Consider the following 18,668-nt stretch of genomic DNA (forward strand, 5'->3'; position numbering starts at 1 on the left):
TATATATATATATATATATGTCTCTGAACACGGCCCTCAGTAAGTGAAAGAGATGGATTCTTTGTCAAGAATAAGACCACATAGTCCCTTTTATTTCTCATAAAACAAATGCCTCCCCTGTAGAGAGCAAGAATGATTAAGGATGACCCCTGCAGGATTGTTAGCCCCCTATCTTACTTGACCCACCCTCAAATTGGCATGAGATACAAAAAATACAAATGCGTCTTTTTAAAAAAATGAAATGCACCCAACTGTTAATTATAAGAATTAAAACACATGCTCTAAAACCCATGTATGGGGTGGGGGAAGAACACTGAAAAATTATACTTTTAATCTATGTAATTTAATAATACCATAAATGCAGTGTCCGGACAATTAATGGTTTGTGGAACTGACTAGAAACAGCTGTTCCTTTTACTTCATCTCGCAGCTTGCTGGTATTGCTACACAAATCCACAATGGGAACAATATATCTGACTATCAAAAATGGTTACAAACAGCAATTGCTCACTGTAACAATCTATAATATTACACATGATTTAATACGCTAGAAAGGACCCTGTAATGATACCGCCAGTGTTTAGGAAATCAAATATTGTGCTATTCACACACAAGCATTGGGTTTAACATGTCTAATTCTGTTAGAATCATAGAGTTGAAAGGGACCTCAAGGGTCATTTAGTCCAACCCCCTGCAATGCAGGAATCTGAGCTAAAGCATCCATGACAGATTGTTGGATTATAGCCAGTCAGTTCATCACATGCTCAAAACTATACAAGAAAATAAACCTGCTTGGATTCTCCATAAGCATCTGCAATGAATCAGACTTCACACTTTCAATTTCAAGGATTTAATGGGTCATTTTTATGCCAATCTGGCAAGGTGTGGATGGTGAGACCTGGTCTCCCCTCTGGCCATTTTTTTTTGTAAAAAATGTGATGAGAACACAGTTTTATTCCTAAATATGCTGCTGATCTAGAAAATACAAGAAGATGGGCTTAATGGGTCCTCGCTGGCAAACATTCCTTACATAACTACTGTCCCTGCACTTATAATTCCACACCCCGCCTAAATATTACTCAGACCCAAAAGAAGATCATCTTTTAACCCAAGATACCTACAACATGATGCCAAGCCAGACTGCAGTGCTGTTTTCCTATGACGCATCTAATGTTGGTGATGGTAGGGAATTTATCGATAACCTCTGCTTAACCCCACACAAAGGCATCATGAGATATCAGCTGACCATCTTTCATACAGCGCTGCATGGTGCCTCACGCAGATTCAGAGAATGCACCGGGATAACTGCTGGCGGCAGAAGCCAATACCTGCAAGGTACTCCAATACACTGCAAAGTACTCTGGTACAGAGATAGAGCATCTTAAAAATGGCAACGACTGAGAGTTCTAGCCACTTTCATCCCAGGGCTAGGACTTTGTTTGAGCAAGTCCCTCTGTTTCTCGCAATGCCGTCCTGTATCGCTCTCTTTCATACTCTCCCTCATTGGATGCCCTCATCTTCTGGCGGACTTTCAGCTGCTTCAGACGGTTCTTGTCCACTTCTCGCTTAGTGAGGAGGAAGAGGATGATACCAGAAGGGAAACCAATGGCCCTGGAAAGAGGCAAAGAATATATAAGCCACAACTTGCTCCCAGGAAGATTTTGCTTGGGGCTGTTCAGTATTCAGTCTTACACCACAGCCTGATATCCTTCCACTCCCATACTCAGCCCATATATTCAAGGGTTCCTTAGCATTTGCATCAAACTGAGTTGCCTGGCATTGTAGGCTGCAAGATTGACAGCTAACCTGGGGAGATCATAAAACAAACTGATGAAATGATGCTCACCAAGCAATGCCAACTGCCTTCATGGGGTTCTTGCCCTTCCTCCCTGTGGGAATATATTCCACATGTTCATAGGTCTTTCCACCAGACTGTGGTTTTGTCTGTAATTCTTCCAAAGCCCTGCAGCTCCTGTGGAAGGATCGGGTAGGAGTTCTGAAAGGCACACCTAAGCCTACAGCTCGGTTCACAGTGGCAGAAAAGAGGCCTGCAAAGGAGACACACTATAGTGAAATTGTACTTTTAAACATTTCATCTAGATTTATCCACCAATGCTATGTCCTAAAGTCACTGAGTAACGTTGACCCTTTTAGTTTATGTACATGAAAATGTGCCTAGTGGTCTGATCCTATGCATTTGTGCTTCTAGCTGGGCCTCAGCAAAGTTCCCAAGCAAGAATGCACTGCAGACTAAGCTGTCTTAAGAGGTCATCCATAGTGTGTTTGTGAGCATATTGCAAAGTGTCTTTTAATGTGCCTGATCCTTGGGACAATTCTGGTATAACGAATCCTGGCAGGAGACTAAAATGCCAGTCAGATGCAGAAAATTAATAGGGCTTCTGTGCTTTGAACAAATTCCATGGAAGGATACTTTGGCAGGCACGGCTGTCCTCTTCTTCACAGAGCTGCTGAAGTGCAAAGGAGCTCTATTAAAATAAAAACAAGGCTCTGGGGATTGGAGGTGTCTGTGCCCTCACCTACCTGGCCATGATTTACAAGTGCTCCTCCATGGGCTGTTGTTGCAGCATGGCACAACAAACAGGGAGCATTTTTAAACCTGCTTTTTTGCACACATCTGGTAGATTAAAAAAGCAACCTTGTATTAAAAAAATCGAATCAATCAATCAACCAATCATTGGTCATTTTGCCCACTTTGAAACTTTCCTGAAAAGTTGTTTTTGGTGGAAAGCTTGTCAGGCTATCCCACAGACAATTTTCTTAAGGTGTGTGTGGATGGCTAAATAACTTCCTGCATGCATGCATGCCTACAGTGGACCTCCGGTTTCCAAAACTCATGGAGGACAGGGAAATACTAATTGAGAGGAGGGTCAACCACATAAAGTGTGAATATATTCCACCAAAAGCCACCCACTAGTGTGGACAGGAAAAAAGGCATAAAATTGAAAGTGCTAGTGTGTGGATAACACACACAAAAAATCATCCCCGTTATGTATCAGTGCCCTGGTGTGTGTACAGCCAAAGTATACTTTCCCCATTACTCCTTTGCTTCCGTTTATCTCACCTAACGGTGGGGAACAACACATATTTTATTTACAAATGTTCACTGTTTCAGCCCCCATATTTTACGAAGGGCAGAACAACAGAATCCTCCAGCCTGGGAAGCCTTTCTTTCTGACTCTCCTGTGCCGGGCGGGGGCTTTGCTGCCCTGCATTGTTTTGCTTGCCAGCTGATCGACGGCATTTATGCAGCGGATTTTGTCTGAGTCTGCCGCTCGCCGCTGTTTTTGGGGGGAGTTGGACCAAAAAGTGACATGTAAAACAAATACTGTGGGGTAGAGCCCTGGGCCCTGGCTGGGAATCTCAGCACAGCCACAGAGCTCTCTAGGCGACACCTCTTCCTCTCCTAACCAGCCCCAGCAGCAGCTGCTGCTCCTCCTCCGCCTAATTCACCGGCCGCCCCGCTCGCTGTTTCCTCCCCGATGCCGGACCCCACTTCCTCCCCACCAAGGTCGCATTGCACGGGCAGCCGCGCCTCTCCTCCCTACCCTGCATTCGAACCCTGCAAGCGGCCGCCATCTCGGGGAAAAGTTCTCTCCCGCTTCCTCCCGCTGCGCGCCAGGTACTAGCAAGGTCGAGGAGAAGGAAGCGAACCCGGCACTACAACTCCCATGACTCCCTTTCGCGACGGCAAGAGGTCACATGGGAAACGAAGGCGCTCCTTCGAGGAGAGGATAAGGCGGCCCTCTGGCTCGGAACGCGGAGCTGGCGAATGAGGGACTCCGCGCTGATGACCCCTCCTCCGATTCGCTAGCCCGTTCCGATCCGCTTCGCTGATTGGCGGCGGAGACGTTGACCCCGCCCCCTCGACGGGAGGGAGGAGAAGGAGATCGGCGTAGGCGCGTGCGGGTTGCTGGTAGGCTGAAGTCGTCAGCATGGCGGAACCCGCAGACGGGGCAGGTTTGGAGGCGGCCTCGGAGGGGCTCCTGCTGATGGCAGCCGGCGATGAGGAGGGGGCCGCGGAGGAGATCGTGGAGGTGGTGGACCTTGAGGCGCCTGGACCCGGTAAAGAGGCGAGGGACTGGGCGGCTGGGACGGGGACTTGGGATCGAGGTCCTTTTCCAGGGACTTTTGCAGAGGAAAACGTGACCACCCTGAAAAGTAGTAAGAGGGCTGACCGGTTAGGTGTCATCATCCCCATCCTCATTATCGCCACTCAGTCTGTCAGATTTATTTGTTAGGAGACTTTGGTCATCACTAAACTACAGCCTAGCTGGTAGCGAAACATTTTAACATAAATGACCCCCTAGCACGCTGGACCTCGTTTTGTGCAATAAATCATTGGTTCATCCGTTGGGTGCCTAGAGCAATCCTAGAAACCTTATATGTAATATACTATATTTATGCCTGTCAAGTAGTAAATCGCACGCTTTCTCCCTAATGTTAAAAAGAAGAGGAAACTGGCCCTTGAATCTTTTTCACAACCCATCCCTAGGGGAATTATACAGGAAACAGTATAATACACTGTGAACAATCTTTTGGTCACAGATGCACATACATTTACCGATATTCTGGTGTTCACCAACATCTTTGTTATTTATACACCCAGAGACAGGATGGATTTAGAGCTGGCCGCTTGGAGGTGCTCTAGCTCAAGAATATTACAAAGACAGGTCCCTACCCCAAGAGGCTTACAAGAATGGACACAGTGAAACAAGAGGGAAAGGAGGGAAATGGAGTCATGGGAAATATATGTGATTATTTCAGTTGCATGCTGTTTGGCTTTGGGAACAATTCTGTGTGCAAGAAGCTGCCATAAAGTAAGCTGATGTAAATTAAGCCAGCATAAAGTTACACTAGGTCCAAACATCATGGGGCATTGGGGGGCAGCTTTCTGCCTGAGCTTGGTAGAGAGAAAACAAGCATTTAAAGCAGTGTTTTATGCTGGGTTGCTAGGTCACATGACTGAGCTGAATGGGCTTAGGGTGCAGTCCAAATTCTGCCCCCTCATCACACCTTTTGAGGGACTTATATTGGCCTTAGCTCTTGTGACTGAGCCAGAATGAGCAAGGTACACTGGCTTATCTTTGGCTGAGCTAGGGTTGGCTCTAAGGTGACCCACTGCTTCCTATGTTGCTCATCCTGGTGGATTTTGCCATAGGATTGCTGCCTTTAAAAAATGTATAGGTACAAAGCAGGTGATGGAGTAGCAATCACAGGGGGAATGGGAGAAGGGGAGCTGTTTGGAGGCAATGAATAAGAGAACAGAGAGGGAGGATGGGGTCCATAATTATCAAAACCGATGTCTCATGTAGGTTAGGGAAGGCTATTATGCATTACAATCTATAATTTGACATAGGAATATAATTGAGAGGCTCAGGTTCTAGTGACAGCAGCATTTCAGACCACATAGAGTGGAAGGGGCACAGGAGATTAGGGCTGGTGATTTCTACAACTTGTCTGAATCCTTTGCGACTATGACTTACTGGCACTTAGCTGTGGACTGAGGTTGGCAGTTTACCACGTAAGGTTCATTCTTCTCCTCTAAACAGGATGGTGAGCTCACACAGAGATGCCGCAGTTTAGCACACCTGCTTTTACTTATTATGCTGGGTTGGTGGGGGGAACCTTCATGCTGACTGGCTTTGTAAAATAGCATTGCTTTGTTTGCTTCTGCAGATGATCTGGCTGATGAAATGGAAGATGTGGATTTAGATGAAGAGGAGGCTGCTTGGGAGGATGTTGAGGCAGAGGAAGGCATGGAGGCCCAAGATGACAGTGAGGTCACGTTCTCCAAACACACGGGTGAGCTGGTAGAGGAATGAGAGTAGGCATATCATTCATTATCTAGTGCCCCAGGTTTGGGCCTACCTATTCTGTGCCTATTTTGTGGCTCGGCAAGACTACTTTATTATTATTTGCTAAAGAAACCTGGTTGATAAAGGATTTAACCATCTCTTTGTCAGTGGCTAGCATGGTATTCCATTGGTGGGTTGCTGATGCAAGTTCACACTAGCCGGTGAGCCTGCTTTCTACTTTAAGTCCCATCCCTGCTAATTTAAAGCCAGGGTGGGTGATGTGAATCATCTCTGCTGGTATTTTCCAAGATGGTGCTCTTCTATGTTTTTCTTTTACCTTAAAAGGGCCAGGTGCCCTTGAGCAAGGAATGGAGGGGAAGCACCTGTGAATTCTCTATAGTGCTGTGCTGTTGTGGCTACAGGATGGTGCTGTTTCAGCTGTGAGTGTGCTTCACTTTCACTCTTCTTTCCTTAACGTTTTGCTGGGAGAGAGCAACACAGTTATGCCCCAGTCAAGAATGGGGAACTTGTGTCCCTCCAGATATTGTTGGATTCCCAGCTTCCATCAGCTCCCAGCCAGCATGGTCAATGATGATATTTGGAGGGTGGCAGGTTTTGCATCTCTGATCCTTTCGGTTCCTCTTGTTTGGATGCCCACAATAGGACTGTGAGTGTGTGAGAGAGGTATGTCTGGCTTCTGTCGCTAACATTGTTCTGTTTGTTCCCCCTAGCATCTGTTTTCTGCGTCAGTCTTGACCCCAAGACCAACACACTGGCAGTGACAGGCGGTGAAGATGACAAGGCTTTTGTGTGGCGCCTCAGTGATGGTGAGCTCCTCTTTGAATGCTCAGGTGAGTCTCTTCTGGGTAATGCCTTTCAACTCTAATGCCAATATTTGAATTGCTTTGTGTTGCTGGGGTCAGCATAAAACAGTTTTAACAACAACTATTTCCCTCTATCTTGGATAGCCCTGGGGATAAAGTGATCCATATCTAAAAATCTATATCTAGGAAACTCTTCAGCTGGTGATTTGGATAGGAAGGTGTAGCAATGGAAAACATCTATATTTCTGAGGTGACTGAATATCCCCTCCTTTTACTTCTGGCATTGAAAGGACTGCCTGCAGATTGCCATATGTGGATAACTCCACATTAAGGGTATACTCTATAATGGCCCTGCTCTACTGAAGAAATAATAATTCCAACAGGGCTGGGGCACCTGTGGGCTTTGAATGTTGTTGGACTACAACACTCATCATTGTTGACCATTAGCAATGGTGGCTGGGGTTCACGGGAGTTAGAGCCTGAAAGATCCATATATATCCTGCCAGCACCATGATTATTTTCAGGACTGTTCATTGTGTTGAGGCAGGATGTGTGTGATATTATTGAGCTCCCTGGAGGAACAGCAGGACACTAATACTTCCGCTGTTGCAAACACATATATAGCTATATGGTGCTTTACAGTGTCCAGAGCACTCTCTCTGCATTATCTTTCACAACAACAGACCTGTAAGGTAGATTAGTATTATCACCCTGATGTTGCAAATGCTGGCAGGGAGTGGGTTGAGGCTGTGAGAGAGTGATGTAGAGAAAGATGGTGGCTTTCCTGCAGGCCACGAAGTGCGTTCATGGCAAAGGAGAGATATCAGGCACTTCCTGGTATGCTATCTTGCTTATCTTGAAGGACTCTCCATTGAACTTAATGGGATTGATTTCCGAATATGCATGTTCTTGTTCTTTTCATTATCGCCAGGACACAAAGATTCCGTCACTTGTGCTGGTTTCAGCCATGATTCCACATTCGTGGCCACGGGTGACATGAGTGGACTGATAAAAGTCTGGCGGGTAGATGCCAAAGAGGAGATCTGGTCTTTCGAAGCGGGTGACTTGGAGGTGAGAAATGGGGCCTATAAATTCCAGGGCAAAAGTTTCACCATGAGAAGATTTCCCAGTGGAAAGCATGACCACTGTCTTGATTCTAGGGAGAAAACTGTGAGATAATTCAGATAAATTATTTCCTCTGACAGAAATGCAATGCTTTATAGGCCTGACATTTGGAATATTCCATTTGGAACAGTTTCTAATTTGGTTGGGTGCAACAATGTAATATGGAACAAACTGATGCTTTCTGTGCAAGCTACAGTGTTACAATTGCTACAACAAGGCTGTCAGTTTTGCTCATTTGTGTTCTTTGCCACTCTGCCGTAGTCATACAAAGGCTCACAAAACCACATGGCAACGTCATAGCGTGCCAATTGCACAACCTATATGTTAGGTTGCAGTCGTAAGCAAGGCGTACTGGTGAGATGGTGTGATGTGGTGGCTAAAGAGTGGGAGCTAGGAGGCTGGAAGTCTCCAGCTGCAATCTCGCCTCGGCTGCAGATTTGCTAGGTAATGTTAGGCAAGCTTCCATCTCCCCTGTTTGCACGGAATACTGAGAAGAGCATATGGGAAGCTATTTTCACCATCTCAAGTGTTATATAAATGCTATACAGTAAACGTTTGGGGTACATATTTAAGAGTTGGCTGTTGGATAACTTTTGCACAGTGAGAAAGAATTTGTTGGTCATGTGCAAAGCAGCAGGCTCCTTTCTGGTATTGCTTAGTTCCCAGCTTTCTCCTAGTTTAGCTTAGCTTTCTCTTTCTCTTCTTGACCCCAGTGGATGGAGTGGCACCCTCAGTCCCATGTCCTTCTGGCTGGCACTGCTGATGGCAACTCCTGGATGTGGAAGATACCTAGTGGAGAGTGCAAGACCTTCCAAGGCCCGTCCTGTCCAGCTACGTGTGGTCATGTCCTTCCTGATGGTGAGGAGCAGGGCTTGCGATGTGGGGATGAGCTTGCAGAAGTGTTATAGGCGTGGCACTGTCCAATGGCAGAATATGTCGGCTTGGTTCACCCATGATGCTAAAGCATGGTTTGTTTGTTTGTTATATTTATACCCCACCTTTCCTCCAAGGAGCTCAAGGTGGTCTACACAGTTCTCCCCTTCTTCATTTAATCCACACAATCCTGTGAGGTAGGTTAGGCTAAGAGACAGTGACTGGCCCAGTGTCACCCAGTGAGCTTTATGGCTCAGTAGGGGATGTAAACTCTGGTGTCTCGGGTCCTAGTCCAACACTCTAATCCCTGCACCACACTGGCTTATTGGTTGGTTGAATCTTTGAACCCAGCCAACAGAGCAACCATGGTTTGTGTTTTGGCAACTTACGACTCCTGGCCGTTTTAACTATGATTTTGTGTTACGCCTGAACCCAGCAGCATTGCTTAATCAGTTTTTCGGCCACTCCATCTCAGATATTGGCCAAGTTACAGAGGCAGAAGGCAAGGCTAGATGGAAAACAAACCAAGCTTTGGAGGAACAAGCTATGGTTTGTTTGCTGGATTATAAGGCAACTCCTGGGTTTTTTTGAAAGTGGGGGTGGAATGGTTAAAACAAACCATAGTTTAGTGTCATGTGTGACTGTAGCTGCTGTGAAATTTGCCTCTTCCAAGCACATCCTCTGTTCCTTTATGCACAGAGGCAGCCTTCCTAGTGACCTCCATAAATTTTGAACCTTGACCAGCATGGCCTATGGCCAGCAAGGAAAGAAGCTGTAGTCTAAAACATTTGGAGGGGAAGGCTGTAATAGCAAGGGATCGTGCTACAGTTGGGGTTGACTCTTGGGCTTCCTTGGGATCTCCCTGAATATGACAGAGTGACTAACACAAAGACGCTTAATGCAGGGAGGAGAGCTGTGGTCGGTTACGAAGATGGGACCGTGCGCATCTGGGATCTGAAGCAGGGCAGCTCGCTGCATGTCCTCAAAGGTACCAAAGGTTCTGTTTGGTTGCCTGTTTCCATTTATTTGCTGTCAGGAAGCTGGAGCAAGGGGAGGTGTTGCTCAGAAACCTCTTTCAGAGTACTAGCTTTGCACGGGAACTGTAAAGGCAGGAAAGAACCTGAGGAGGGGGAGGAATATGGATGGCTTTCAAGAAACATGGAATCCCAAGGTCTAAACAAAAACAATAAAACCCTGCTTTCACTGTGCAGCCTCTGCAGGATTTCCTCTCTTTGGAGATTGGCTTCCCCTTCTTGGGGGATGTAATGATGGTCACCATCTTAGTTGCTTTTAAATGGGAATAAGACAAATACATGGAGGATGAGGCTATAGCTCTTAGTCACGATTTCCACATTGCCAGTTACTGGGGAATAGTATTAGGAGAGGCCGTTTTGTTGTCCTTGTGAGCTTAACCAGGACAAAGGTCATGGGAGGGGCGTTCCTGTGATTATGCCTGCTTTTTCCTACCTCCTTGTGGGCTTCCCAGAGGCACCTGGCTGGTCACTGTGGAAACGGGATGTTGGAGGCCTTTGGTCTGATCCAGCAGGAATCCACTTGCCTTTCTATGAGAATCAGTTAAACTACAACAAAGACTGAGATGGATTGCTTTGAAAAGTATCAGCAGCCCTTCATCAGTCACTGGGTTGGGGCAGAGGAGAGAGGTGTGTTGGTCAACCTTGTGAAATTGCATCACCCAAGGGCCACTGAGCCACTTCTGCTCGCAGATAACAGGGTGTTATTATGAGTCAAGGCAAAGGCCACAAGCCTCTCTAATGGTTTTCATGTTCTTATATGAAAAGTCATAGTCTTTTTGTTATTTTCTCTTGTGGCTGTAATGTGCTTTAGAATTGGCAAATCCAAAAATAAAAATGGTGAGCCAAGACACAAGCAACTATTTAGGGCAATGAAGGAGGTGGAAGGTCTTAGCGCACGCCTAGGCACCCTTTGACGTGTGATCTTTGCTCTCTCACCTTTTCTAGGTCAGGACGGGCACCAGGGCCCGTTGACGTGCGTGGCCAGCAATAAGGATGGCAGCCTAGTCCTGACAGGCTCTGTTGACTGCCATGCCAAGCTAGTGAGCTCTGCAACAGGCAAGGTGGGTGCCTTCTCCCCCTCCATGCTGGAATGAATATACATGGGAACTTCCTTAGCCCACAGGGTGTGAGAGTGAGAAACTGTGCTTGTTTCAGCACAATCTTGTATTGCCCATTTGGATAGAAGTTGCATTTTTACTCCACCCTTCTTCCAAGGAGCTCAGGAGTTCTGTCCCCTTCCTTCTTTCACCGTCACAGCAACCCTGCGAAGTAGGTTGGGTGGGAAGTGACCTTGGGTGGAAATCTGGACCTGATCCTAGTCCAGATTTTACACCAGGGTGGATAAAAATCAATGATTTTTAAAAATTTAAATTGGATGTTGTTGATTTTAATCAATTTTTTAAATTTAAATTGGATTTTTAAAATAAAATGCTTTTGGAGGAAAACATCTTTCTAAAGATAGTTTTCTATTTAAGTTACTTTATAGTCCGAAGGCCATCTGGAAATAAGGATTTGTTTTAAGTTTTTCATGTGTGTTGAAACTCAAAGGTTTTTTTTCTTTCAGTTTAACCACATCATTTAACAAACATGGACACATATACTATAATGTTATTGTTTTAGTTAAATAAATTGTTTAAATTGTTGTTAAGGAAATGATCATTTTTCTCCTTCCAATAAAGTACAGCAGAAAAGTTGTCCATATATAAACAGTTAACATTAAACCTCACAATAATTTCATAATTATTTGTCTATGTCAGGCATAGGCAAACTCCGGCCCTCCAGATGTTTGGGACTACAATTCCCATCATCCCTAGCTAACAGGACCAATGGTCAGGGATGATAGGAATTGTAGTCCCAAACATCTGGAGGGCTGGAGTTTGCCCGTGTCTGGTCTATGTATTTCTGATAGTATAAGCAAATCAGTAATTTTTGATATACCATATTTTTCGCCCCATAGGGCAGACTGGCCCATAGGACGCACCTGGGTTTTTTTTGGGGGGGGGGGAGAAATAAAGAAAAAAAATTTTATTTCCCCCCCAGGCACGGGGCTGGGGCGGGGGAAGCCCGAGCTTCCCCCGGCCCCAGCCCCCAGAACAGGCAGCTCTCCGCAAGCCTTGGGAGACCAGCGCGACTTCCCGCTGGGCTCCCACGCTTTGCGGATATCTGCCTGAAGCCCAAACCAGGTTGGGGAACAGCGGGATGGCGGCGCTCCGCCTCCCCGCTGTCCCCCAGCTTGTTGGGCTGGCGGCGGGGAGAAGCGCGCTTCTCCCCACCGCCAGCCTCCAAACCAGGTCAGGGGACTGAAGCCCGGAGCGCGGTGTGCAGCGCGCCCCAGGCTTCGAGATGCAGGCTGCTATCCGCAAGCCTAGGGAGCCCGACGGGAACTCCCGCAGACTCCCAAGGCTTGCGGAGAGCTTCCCGAAGCCTGGAGAGCGAGAGGGGTCGGTGCGCACTGACCCCTCTCGCTCCCCAGGCTTCAGCGAAAGCCTGCATTCGCCCCATAGGTTGCACACACATTTCCCCTTCATTTTTGGAGGGGAAAAAGTGCGTCCTATAGGGCGAAAAATACGGTAACTGTAAAAACTACTCTGAAAATTTATTATTCCAAAAATGAAACCTTCATCTCATTGTAAATATTAAGATTATACCAGCAGGAATGCCTTTCTGTAAAAAGAAGATTTAAACCAAGTCTTACTGACTAGTGATTTAAATTGATTTGATTTAAATCAAATCCACCCTGACTCTTAACTTGTCTAGTATCAGAGAGTTAAACTACTGTATGCAGTAACCCCTGCAAACAGGGAGCTTTCTTCTACCATGCCTTGTGCATCTGGCTCTTTTTCATGTCTTGTGTTATCTGTGCATACATCTATGGGGCAGTTGTAGCTCTTGTAGGGGATGGTCAGGGTTTTGCAATGTCACTCTGCCACCGCTGCCACCACACGGAGAGGGGAGCCAGGCTCTGGTGAGTGCGATGGGCCTGTGACTTCCTCTGAAGCCAAGCTAAAACTGAAGGGAGTGAGGCCCAGGATTTGTTGCCACTCTCTATCTGCTCTGCATCTCCAGCTTGGAGCAGGAAGAAAGAGGTGAATACACATCACCTTGCCTCCACATCTAACAGGCACCCCAAGCTCAGAATGCCTTTACCCTCTCTTCTTCGCCTCTGAAGGTTGCCGGGGCAGTTTCACTTTCCCCTCACCAGCTCTAAGCAGAGGTGTTGGGTTCTTCCCCCATTGCAGGAACATTGTGAGATGTTGGGGACATTGAAATAACAACAACAACAACAACAATAATAATAATAATTCTTCTTATTTATTATTCTGGTTGGCCAGTGAGGATGCTGTGGTGACGGCTGGTTTTCCAGGTGTCTCCTGTGGTGTTTTGAGCTAGGTTTGTAGGCTCTTTACATTTTGTTGGATCTTGCCCATGAGTAGTATATATCAGGGATGTCCAACAGGTCGATCGGGATCGATTGGTCGATCCCCAGGGGGTTGCAGTCGATCGTGGCCTCATTTTCCTTTGCCTTTGCACTGGTGAGCCAGTGTGGTGTAGTGGTTAGGAGTGGTGGACTCGTAATCTGGGGAACCGGGTTCGCGTCTCCGCTCCTCCACATGCATCTGCTGGGTGACCTTGGGTTAGTCACACTTCTTTGAAGTCTCTCAGCCCCACTCACCTCACAGAGTGTTTGTTGTGGGGGAGGAAGGGAAAGGAGAATGTTAGCCGCTTTGAGACTCCTTCGGGTAGTGATAAAGCGGGATATCAAATCCAAACTCTTCTCCCTTCTAAGAGCACCTGGCCCCACCCCCTCTCCCCTGCCTAGATTTTCCTGATATCTGTAACAGAAGACGAAGTTCTTGCTGTCGGAGATTTTCATTCTGAAAGTAAATCGCAGTCCCTTGGGAGTTGGCCACCCCTCATTATCTTATCATTGGCTGTTTCTTTCCTGCAGGTTGTGTCTGTTTTCAAGGAAAAGGCCATTGTCCCCAAGTCTTCTGCTGAGGAGGCTGAATCCAACTCAGTTGAATCTCTGGGCTTCTGCAATGTGTGAGTATTGCCTTCTGGGTTGTGGGAACTGCCCGGAACTGAAATAAGTGAAACATTTCCATCAGGGACGGGGAACCTGCAGCCCTGCTCGATTTTGTTCCCACAAGTCTCGGCCAGTGGTCAGGAGTGATAAGTGTTGTAGTCCAACAATGTCTTGAGGACCACAAGTTCCCCATCCCTGGTTTGCATGAACAGAATGGAAGGGGACAACTGCGTGCAACATAATGTAGAGCAGCCTTTGCTAACTCAGTGCCCTACAGATGTTATGGACTATTATAATCAGCCCAACCACTATGATAGTGCTTGTTGAGGCTTATGGGAGTTGCAGTTTAAAGTACCTGGAGGGCACCAGGTTGGCAAAGTCTGATCTAGTATAAGATCAATATGGGCTAGATACCACTGTATCATGAAATCTAAATTGTTTATTTTACATGGCATTTTCTTCACCCACCCTTTGAATGCATACGCATCCTTTGGGACTGCTTACAACAATTAAACAGCAATATCATGGAACCACTATACAGTGGTACCTCAGGTTAAGTACTTAATTCGTTCCAGAGGTCTGTTCTTAACCTGAAGCACCACTTTAGCTAATGGGGCCTCCTGCTGCTGCCGCACCACCGGAGCCCGATTTCTGTTCTCATCCTAAAGCAAAGTTCTTAACCCAAGGTACTATTTCTGGGTTAGCGGAGTCTGTAACCTGAAGCATATGTAGCCCAAGGTACCACTGTATCAAGTAAAAATACGTTGGGAAAGAGGCAGACTATTTCGAAAACAAACTTCAGATGGAAGCATCTTCCCAAGAAGGCAAAGGCCTGCCCAGGGTAGTTGGGATGGTTGAGTCTTTGAAGCCTACTGGCTTCTGAGATTTCACCAGGCATTGCCCACATGCTTTCAAGGCTATCCTCTGCCAGAAGGACTGAAAAAAATAAAGGAGATTTGTTTTAAAAAATTAAACGTGGTTCATAGGGAGGCTTCTCAGGATCAGTTTCTACCCTCATGCACTACAATTACAGGATACACACAATTCTTGAGAATATTTGTGAGCATTTCTGCCAAAGTCAAGTGCTATTTTGTGGAACCCATTTAAGGGGAAAGCTATCGCCTAATTTCGAAAAGACCCTGCCTTCATAGGCAGCTCCTGCATTGCTCCTTTTCTGAAGGAACAAGAGCCAGCCTGGTGACTCCTGAATGACTGCCCTTCCTGCAGGGAGGTTTGGACTCTGCTGGGAGGAGATCACACACTGTTTTTTGTTGGATGGGCTTATTTATTTATTAAAGCGCATTGCCTACTTTTCCACAAAAAGTTGCACCCAGAAGCCTCCCATTTTTTAAAAAAAGCTCCTTTTTCTCTGGCTTTGTTGTCATGCAGGATGCCGCTGGCTGCTGTTGGCTACTTGGACGGGACCTTGGCCATTTATGACGTCGCCACACAGACCCTGAGACACAACTGCCAGCATGAGGTAGTGGAGAAGACCCTTCTGGGAATTGCTGGGGGGCTTTGGGAAGAGCTGCTGTTGGCAGGAGGAAGCAGTTCAATCCAGGAGGAATGCAGCAATAGCCAAGGGCTTCACAAGGACTTCACAGAAGTCCTGGGTCCTGGCCTCTGCCTTGCAGCCCTGCTGCTGACAGGAGCTTCAGACAGGTCCCTAGTGCCTCGGGTAGAAGTGGCCCTGCACATGTTGTTGGGACCGCAACTCCATCATCCCCGGGCAACATCACCAGTGGTCAGGGATGATGAGTGTTGGAGTCCAACAACATCGTGAGAGCCACAGGCTCCCTTTCTTTGCTGCAGCAGGAAACTTTCCTGAGCCAAAGCCCCTACATGCAAACAGCACCCAAAAACTCTATTATGGGTGAACACATAATGGAGGGAAGGGTCATATTTTCTAAGCTCTCCTTTAATTCATTCTTTCTCTTCTCCTGGTTGAGCGGTCTTCTTTCCTGGGAAGCTTACTCTGCTCTGACAGGTTGATTGCAACATGCACTGAGTTTGTAGTCCAGGCTTTGTGTCCAACCACCTCTGATTTAGGTAGTGAGTAGAGTTTGTTTCATTCAACATTTCATGGTGAGAAGACCTTAGGCGGGCGAAGGATCTTTCTTCTTCTTCTTCTTCCCAATATACTGCCCTATACCTGGAGGTATCAGGGTGGTTCACAGAACAAAATCAAAATACAAAACCACCAAATACATAAACAAAATAAAAACAACAACCCAATAACACCCCCCCCCAAAGAAAACCCCACATTTTAAAAGGGCATAGGATGTCAATCAAGTCAACAAAAGGCCTGGTTTAAAATGCTAAGCGGGTCGGAATGCTGGTGACTAATAGGACCCTTTCCTTCTGTATTTTCAGTCGGGGATTGTGCAGCTCCTGTGGGAAGAGAGTTCCCCCGTGGTCTACACCTGCACCCTGGGTGGGGCTGTGTGCCTCTGGGACGCCCGCTCAGGCAAGCTGATCAGCGAGTACCGGGGCCACTCAGCGGAAATCCTGGACTTTGCTTTGAACAAGTGAGTTCCTGGAGCAAGAGCCCTTGGGGAGGTGCTGGGTGCTGTGTGGAGGAGTGCAGAGGGAAGCACAGAAAGCAAACATTGGAAGGCAAGGATATACGGAACAGTATACATTAAGCTATGGCTTGTTTTTGTGTGGGTGTGAGTAGGGTTCCTGGGGAAGGAAATACATCTTGTGTTCTTAAGGCTCTTTTCCTCCCAGCTCCCTTCAGAGTTGTCCTTTTCATTTGGAGGGAGGGCTCCATCTGTGGTTCTTGCAGAGAGCGGTGCACGTACACTAAAATGGAAATATGTGGTTTGGCACAGAGAAGAATGGACTTGGAAAAAGGGTTCATCCCTTGGGCACTTTGGCTTTCCCTGCCTTCCTTTGTTATATGTAAAATGGGACTTGCTGATATCTGCCCCACCCAGGAGTTGCGAAGGGAAGTGAAATAACTATTCTAGTTGGTTTTTGCTTGCTTGCTGGGGATTAAGCCTCATTGAGGTGAACAGGACTTGCTCCTGAGTAAAACCAGGGGAGGCTTGGGCCGTTGAAACTTGCACTGACATTGATTAGTAATTGTTGTTGGGGGTAAACCTTTTTCTCTTCTTGTCGCCTCTTTCTTGCAGAGACGCTTCCATTGTGGTTACCACTTCTGGCGACCACCAGGCCAAGGTCTTCTGTGTGCAGCGCCCTGACCGCTAACAGGGCTCCTCTCGAGCAGTGATTGGCACTGTGAAGAAGCAGCCCCGTGTGGATGCAAGTGGCCACACCAGTGGGACTGTGGTGGGGTGGGCAGGGTGGTTATCATCCCGCCTAAGAGGGCATCTAATGTTTTTGGGAAGGGAAAGCTTTGCCACCCTATCCCCCGACTGTCCGAGGGCTAATTTTTTGGAGTTTTGGATGAGAAGCTTTTAATTATTCCCCCTGCCTAGTACTCTGAAGAGCTACAAAGTTGTGCAAACACACTGTGTCTGGTCTGGGGGATAGATCATCTGCATGACTGTGGTGGGAGAGGTGTGCCATGCCTTTTTCTGCATTTTTTCTGGTATGGCTCCCCCTTGTATAACTTGCAAAGGAGTGTGCAAAAACCCTGCTAATCAAAGGAATTGGCTTCCATCCGTTTCTGCATAAGCTGGGACAGGTGGATGGCTTCGCAACTTCTGAAATGACAAGGAAGTATGTCCTCCCACCTCCCCCGTTTGAAACCTTTGCCCTTGGTTTGGGTGAGCAAATCGTGTGGCTTGGCAGGGAGGGATCGGCTTTAGCGAGAGTTCTGACGCTCACACATTGTCTTGGAAACATCATCTTATGGTTGGTTGAATAGATCAGCCTGGGAGTTGGGCAGTGGATCTCTCCAGCAACAAATACACAATTTGTTCAGATGATCCCTCTGGCCTCTTCTATATCAGATGACATCGTGATGCAATAAAAAAGAACAAATGAAAAAGAAAGGCTATCATTTTCGCAAGGACTTTGTTTGGGGACCTATTTGTTCATGGCCAAACAGTGAGTTGGTTGACTGTTGTCTACTCCCAAACCAATGGTTATTAAATAAAATAAAAATGTGTGCTTATGTTCCTGAAAAACTGGAAAGAGGGAATGAATGAACACACAGAAGCACCCCTTGCTCCTCCACCAGCCAGTTCCCTGGTCTCAGCAAAGAGAGCTGAGTTGGGGGTTCTGTTGGGAAGTGCTCAGTGGTTTCTTGGCTTCCTCTGTAACCTCTACTGTATAACAGATCTGACCCCAGTATCAGCCAGATGCATGCAAATAGAGCACAACTGTTCTAGACATCTTATTCTTTGAGGTATTGTACGCTGTGATGACCTTGGTAGGAGTTGGGGGCTCCCTCTCTCCCAGGGCTAGCGCAGTGTCAGAAGAGGGGGAGGGTGGGGAAGAAGTGCTGCCCTGCGCTGAGGGAGGCAGGAACAGAAAATGTTGGTGAGAGGGGATGCGGTGTCTCTTATGAGAAACAGTAGCAGGAGGAAGTTCATGGGGTGCAGTTTTCGCTGCCTGTGCTAACACTACCTACCCCACAGCCACTAACAGCTCAAGGGACTTCTTTGAAGTCAGTCTTCGCCAATCATGAGCCTTTGGAAGATTGTCACCAGCATGTTCTCCGCTTCCCAGAGTTGCTGCTCATTTTTTGTGTGTATTGTCGCCATAAAAGTCTTGTTCAGAGGATCTGCTGGAGGGTCCTATGTAGAAGGTGAACATAGAAAGCTATCTTATACTTCAGCAGACTGTTGATTGATTTAGCTCTGAATTGTCTCTGTAGCTACTGACTAAATAAAGTGTGACTGGAGCTGGAAAGACATGCTAGTATTTTAAACAAAATGCCAAGTATCTGTTTAGGATATCCTGGGACAGATGGATTAGCCTGTCCCACCAGTAGGAGGCAATTGGTTTCTAATTTGAGTGCTATGGAGGTGTCCCTTGTGTTTAGAAGTGGACTGAG

At 46.8% G+C, this 18,668-nt stretch overlaps 2 protein-coding genes across 2 annotated transcripts; one reads left to right on the forward strand and one right to left on the reverse strand.

The window, feature by feature from the left end:
• Window positions 1-57: 57 nt before the first annotated feature.
• On the reverse strand, window positions 58-3,723 carry LOC308481609 (uncharacterized protein). Its single transcript, XM_081014180.1, has 3 exons — window positions 3,567-3,723; window positions 1,847-2,048; window positions 58-1,611 (listed from the first exon to the last, which is right to left on the reverse strand). The coding sequence occupies exons 1-3, from the start codon at window positions 3,595-3,597 to the stop codon at window positions 1,428-1,430; spliced, it is 417 nt and encodes a 138-aa protein (XP_080870306.1). The 5' UTR covers window positions 3,598-3,723; the 3' UTR covers window positions 58-1,427.
• A 178-nt stretch (window positions 3,724-3,901) lies between these two features.
• Window positions 3,902-17,796, forward strand: AAMP (angio associated migratory cell protein). Its single transcript, XM_081014166.1, has 11 exons — window positions 3,902-4,083; window positions 5,698-5,823; window positions 6,548-6,667; window positions 7,572-7,711; window positions 8,479-8,623; window positions 9,543-9,626; window positions 10,618-10,733; window positions 13,622-13,716; window positions 15,089-15,179; window positions 16,073-16,227; window positions 16,837-17,796. Exons 1-11 carry the CDS (start codon window positions 3,954-3,956, stop codon window positions 16,910-16,912), a joined length of 1,278 nt encoding a protein of 425 aa, XP_080870292.1. The 5' UTR covers window positions 3,902-3,953; the 3' UTR covers window positions 16,913-17,796.
• The last annotated feature ends 872 nt before the right edge of the window (window positions 17,797-18,668 follow it).

The sequence above is a fragment of the Podarcis pityusensis genome, assembly GCF_964106645.2.
Source record: "Podarcis pityusensis genome assembly, chromosome: 1".
Lineage (NCBI taxonomy): Eukaryota > Metazoa > Chordata > Lepidosauria > Squamata > Lacertidae > Podarcis > Podarcis pityusensis.